A 6,047-nucleotide genomic window follows, 5' to 3' on the forward strand; every position below is an offset into this window, starting at 1 on the left:
ATTCTTATACTCAGTACTGTCTTAGGGTAAAACTGTTCTAATTACAGTACTTGTTGAAATCTACTGTAAGATCTCCAGCAGTATTCTTATACTCAGTACTGTCTTCGGGTAAAACTGTGCTGATTACCATACTTGTTGAAATCTACTGTAAGATCTCTAGCAGTATACTTATACTCAGTACTGTCTTAGGGAAAAACTGTGCTAATTACCATACTTGTTGAAATCTATTGTAAGATCTCTAGCAGTATACTTGTACTCAGTACTGTCTTAGGGTAAAACTGTGCTAATTACCATACTTGTTGAAATCTACTGTAAGATCTCTAGCAGTATACTTGTATTCAGTACTGTCGTAGGGTAAAACTGTGCTAATTACCATACTTGTTGAAATCTACTGTAAGATCTCTAGCAGTATACTTGTATTCAGTACTGTCTTAGGGTAAAACTGTGCTAATTACCATACTTGTTGAAATCTACTGTAAGCTCTCTAGCAGTATACTTGTAGTAGATTTCAACAAGTATGGTAATTAGCACAGTTTTACCCTACGACAGTACTGATGTAAGATCTCTAGCAGTATACTTGTATTCAGTACTGTCTAGGGTAAAACTGTGCTAATTACCATACTTGTTGAAATCTACTGTAAGATCTCTAGCAGTATACTTATACTCAGTACTGTCTTAGGGTAAAACTGTGCTAATTACCATACTTGTTGAAATCTACTGTAAGATCTCTAGCAGTATACTTATACTCAGTACTGTCTTAGGGTAAAACTGTGCTAATTACCATACTTGTTGAAATCTACTGTAAGATCTCTAGCAATATACTTGTATTCAGTGCTGTCTTAGGGTAAAACTGTGCTGATTACAGTACTTGTTGAAATCTATTGTAAGATCTCTAGCAGCATACTTATACTCAGTACTGTCTCAGGGTAAAACTGTGCTGATTACAGTACTTGTTGAAATCTATTGTAAGATCTCTAACAATATACTTATACTCAGTACTGTCTCAGGGTAGATTCTTAAGATGTCCATGATGGCAAAGATTGAGTTTCCTTATTTAAAAAAAAACATGATGTTTTATTTTAAAATTTTATTAGCTTAAAAACTTGTTTATGTTACAGCCAGTCTCATTTGCTGTAGGATCAGCTTCCACTATCCTAGAATAGGGGGGTCCATGAAGGAGAAAGGTTGAGAATCGTTGTTTTACATCATCTTGAGGTCTGAAGCTATTGTACAAATAAGAAATGTAGGATGTGAGATGGAATAGTGGTGTTTAATATGTGTAGATACACTGTTTATACACTGGTGAAGACCTGTCTAACGTGTGTAGATACACTGGTGAAGGCCTGTCTAACACGTGCAGATACACTGGTGAAGACTTTGGTGTTTAGTTTGAAGACTGTGTTTTATGATTTGTAAGGAGACAGTTTGTTTGTGTTGTTACAAAGACTGTTTTATAGTTTTTGAGAGGAGTGTGATGCCTAATAATTAGGACTGTTTGGTCAGTGTTGAATTATGGGAGGTATACTAGATTTCTGACTGAAAGCTACATTTATTAGTTGAACCAACACAGTGTTTACAGGTAGATGATTTGTGAAATTTGATTTATTCTCGCATAAACTTGGATGATTGGAACAATCATAAATGGTTATTATTAAAAACTCTAATTTTGAGTTAGTCAAAAATAACAAAATCATAATGACAATGTTTTAATTATTTGGATAGTTGTAATGATTGAAAACACTAACTTTAGACTAGTTGCTTATTTCATAACATTAATCAATTTAATAGTAATTTCAATTAACTGATTATCTTGCATAACACTAATTAATGCCCATAAGTAATCAAGTTAATTGCCTACCTCTAAATTGTTAATTAGATATATTGTTAATTTAGTGTAACAGTTGTTTTGTCATTCATCTTCTGTTCATCAAGTAAACTGGGATTTTCAGAATTAGCGATAGGAAATTGGTTTACTTGCTCAGGGTTTTATGTATATGGGCTTGGTTTCTTCTACAGTAGGTGTCTGTGATTTGTTGGCAATAAATTTGACAATAAACGGGCAGTACACACTCCACTTGTTTTAAAATAATATTCAAAACAAGTCAAACTATGTACAAAATTCTTTACACTATGGATATCACAGTTGTATCTCAAACTTTAAATAATTCTCTTTTCTTGTCAAAAGTCCACTCAGGTTAATTCAATTACTTTAGAATCCAATTGAGAAGACAAACCATTTTTCTCTATTCTTATCACAATAGTATTGGGTAATAATTCACTAGCGCTACCTCGTGGGTTATCACAGTTGTATCCTGAACTTCAAATAGTAATCTCCTTTCGTCAACAGACAGGTTAAATTACAACCTTTGACAAAACAACTCACTTTAGAATATTGCTCGTTATGGCTAATCACTCGCGTATCAGCTGACTTCACGTTTTCTTTCACTGACTAAACTGCACTTTCTTTACTTCATAATTCTTGACTTGCACTCGCTTGGCCACCTATATATGTGTCATCAACAATATTAGTAAAGCCTAGACAACAACGTAATTGTAAACACAACTTATGAGTTGTAAGGAGTTACACAACCAAACTTGTCATGACTATTGCCTTTAAAACAATTACTTTTACTCTCTTGGTAGGAAAAGTAAATTTAAATATTAAGTTTCCAAATCAAACAAATTAATAACACACTAAATAGTCTTGTAAAAATTAATTTAAATATTAAGTTTCCAAATCAAATGAATTAATAACACACTAAATAGTCTTGTACATCCAACAATTATTTTTATAATTTTACTTATTTAAAAGAAAAAATTGTCAAGGGCTTTCTGAATTTGAGCACAATTTATCTATTTTTATAGTTAATTATTTTTTATATTTCACTGTAAGGTTGTTAATAGTCCTGATTCTTTTCACTAAAGGACTGGATAATTGTATGACTTCTTCATTGGTTGAAATTTGGCTGTGTTTATGTTCTTACGCCTAGAAACACCATAGCACTGCCTTTTGTTTCTGGGCCCAGGAGTACTACAGTATTGTCTGTCATTTCTGGGTCTGAAAACACTGCAGGGCAGAAATATTTGTTTGCATATTTAATAAAACTTTCTTTGCAAATCTTACCAAAGAAATATGACAAAATAACCACCTTGAAAATATTTTTACATAAATAAATAATTTATTTAGTTGTATACCCAACACCTGAAAGGTGCTCACCAGTTCGGATAAGGTGGAAAGGGGGTGTTCGGATAAGGTGGAAAGGGGGTGCTCGCCAGTTCGGATCAGGTGGAAAGGGGGTGCTCCACTACTACATTCACAACATTCATATTACCGTTTTAACAGAAAAGCTTGTTTCATTAAAGTGTAACTTATTACAGTTATTTTTTTTTATGGTGTTGACGAGACACATAAATTACTATAGTTCTGATGGTATGTTGTTATATTAAGTATTTAAAAATGTATGGTCATAAGATTTTGTGTTGTGTTTTAGACAAAAAAAATTAGTTTTGATGGGAAAAATTGATCTTGTCTGTTTTTAAAATAGAAATGGGGAATCAAATTGTTTGTGTTTTCTGTTTTTGAAAGTGAGGAATCAAATTGTTTTAATATTTTCCACTTTTGACAGGAAGCACTTTAATGTTTAATGTATTTTTATTAGTGTTATAACTATTTTTAGGATACTGTTTACACCAATAGGAGTATACTTTGGTTTGAAGGCAACAAGACCTAAGAAAGCACCAGAGAATCCTGTCCTGGAAAAAGCTTTTAAAGCAAATGGCCGAATACCTTACAAACAGGTAAGAACAAATGACCGTGTAAAGAAAATTAGGAATACCTTACAAACAGGTAAGAACAAATGACCGTGTAAAGAAAATTAGAATACCTTACAAACAGGTAAGAACAAATGACCGTGTAAAGAAAATTAGGAAAGCCTTTCATGCCATTGAACAGTCACTAACTCAAATACGTAAAGCTAACTTGTTCGGGTCTTTCTCTGTTGTAAGAACATGTATGTAGCTGTATACGAGGTATGAGATACCATTAGGATACGTACGGCACTCGCAGAGGTTGTTGTCATTGTTTTGTAACCCTCTAAAGAATCTATCCTTTAATCTTAAAATGTTAGCACAGCTGTGCAGTGTACAGGCAGTATTAACACAGTTGTTTGTCATATAGGCTACGAACCATAATGATACAGGATTTATACAATTGTTAAATTCTCAGTATAGTTCATACATAGTGTAAAAGTAAAATATTTTTAGTATAGGGTAGCTTTTTTTATAGATATATAAAATTTTAATATTACGTAGAACATGAAAAAAAACAGCAACACAACCACAAATTTTAGACACTTTACAATAAGGAGGGTCACATTTAAGTACTGACCCTCCTTGAGGATCCTAAGGTTACATGCCAGGTTTTATAACTATTAGTTCAGTGCTTCACCACTTATAAGTGGACACAAAACAAACAGAGGAGACATAAGGGGGTCATATATTACCCCACCCCCCGTGGAAGCTCGTGGGAGAACCCAAGGGTACATGCTAGGTTCAACGATAATCGATCTAAATGGACACAACACTCCTGGGAGAAAGTCGTATGGGTGTCAACTCTCGGTGCTGAAATTCCTACTTCACTCCCCAGGGTGTCCCTAAAAGTACTTGCCAGGTTTGGTGACAATTGATCTAGTGGTTCAACAATAGTAAGTGGACACAAATTTTGGTCAAATAATGGTTTAGATGTGTCACAGCCATACAGGCTGCATAAAAAGTACAAAAATGACTTTGCTATTAAATCAGTATGTCTGAATGTGTATTTTTTTCTGAAATTTTCAAATACAAAAAGGTAAAAATAAAAAAAAAAAACTTAAAATTAAACACTCTCATTGAACTACATAAAATTTGTGTAATACTAATACAATCATGGAGCTGTTATAAATTGTATACAGTGTATGATTGGAAGAAAAATGGCTCTTAATACCTTTGTGATTTGAAATGATAGATACAAGGTCTGGCAAAGCAGCTGGACTGGTCTGGAAGAAAGGTGGAGAGATGGTTGAGACAACGAACAATTCAAGAAAAACCACTAACAATCACAAAGTTCACAGAGAGTTTGTAAGTATCAAACTGTTGTTTTCCCTGAAAGTTTTGTTGGAAACTTTTTATTAATTTGGACCAAATTTAGAGAAACAAAAATTCACACCAGTGATTAAAGAAGCCTGAGATATGTGCATTAGTTTCTAGATATTTATAAAAAAAATTGTTTGAAAAATCTGTGAAAATAGTGATATTTAATTGGATGTTCTTGTGTATTGTTTGTTAAACAAGTAAATTTTTTTTTATTAGGATTTTAATAGCATAGACTCAATGTTCTTATGATCTTCTAACTATAAAAACATCTTCCACCTGAAATGACAACCAAAGTCTTTTTAACCTCAGTTTATAGTTGTATCCTTTAAATTCAGTCTGGCATTCATATATGAAATCAGGGTTAACATCTTCACAATGACAGCTTAGGGCCAAATGTTTGTATGATCCGATTCAGTAGTACCGAATACAGAGCCTGAAACATCTCTATCTTGGCAGCATAGGGCAAAATGTTTGTATGATCTGATTCAGTAGTACCGATTACAGAGCCTGAAACATCTCCATCTTGGCAGCATAGGGCTAAATGTTTGTATAATCTGATTCAGTAGTACCGATTACAGAGCCCGAAACGTCTCTATCTTGGCAGCATAGGGCTAAATGTTTGTATAATCTGATTCAGTTGTACCGATTACAGAGCCTGAAACATCTCCATCTTGGCAGCATAGGGCTAAATGTTTGTATAATCTGATTCAGTAGTACCGAATACAGAGCCTGAAACATCTCCATCTTGGCAGCATAGGGCTAAATGTTTGTATAATCTGATTCAGTAGTACCGAATACAGAGCCTGAAACATCTCCATCTTGGCAGCATAGGGCCAAATGTTTGAATGATCTGATCCAGTAGTACCGAATACAGAGCCTGAAACATCTCCATCTTGGCAGCATAGGGCCAAATGTTT

General features: G+C 33.7%; 1 protein-coding gene across 1 annotated transcript in view; it reads left to right on the forward strand.

Moving 5' to 3' along the window:
* The window catches only part of LOC106475190 (ceramide synthase 6-like), a 20,761-nt gene that overhangs the window by 6,800 nt on the left and 7,914 nt on the right, over window positions 1-6,047 (forward strand). The window contains exons 2-3 of the mRNA XM_013935887.2: window positions 3,678-3,798; window positions 5,003-5,115. Of these exons, the coding sequence (XP_013791341.1) occupies window positions 3,678-3,798; window positions 5,003-5,115 (234 nt within the window). The remainder of the gene's footprint in view (window positions 1-3,677; window positions 3,799-5,002; window positions 5,116-6,047) is intronic.

The sequence above is a fragment of the Limulus polyphemus genome, unplaced genomic scaffold, assembly GCF_000517525.1.
Source record: "Limulus polyphemus unplaced genomic scaffold, Limulus_polyphemus-2.1.2 Scaffold8200, whole genome shotgun sequence".
In the NCBI taxonomy this organism is placed as follows: Eukaryota; Metazoa; Arthropoda; class Merostomata; order Xiphosura; family Limulidae; genus Limulus; species Limulus polyphemus.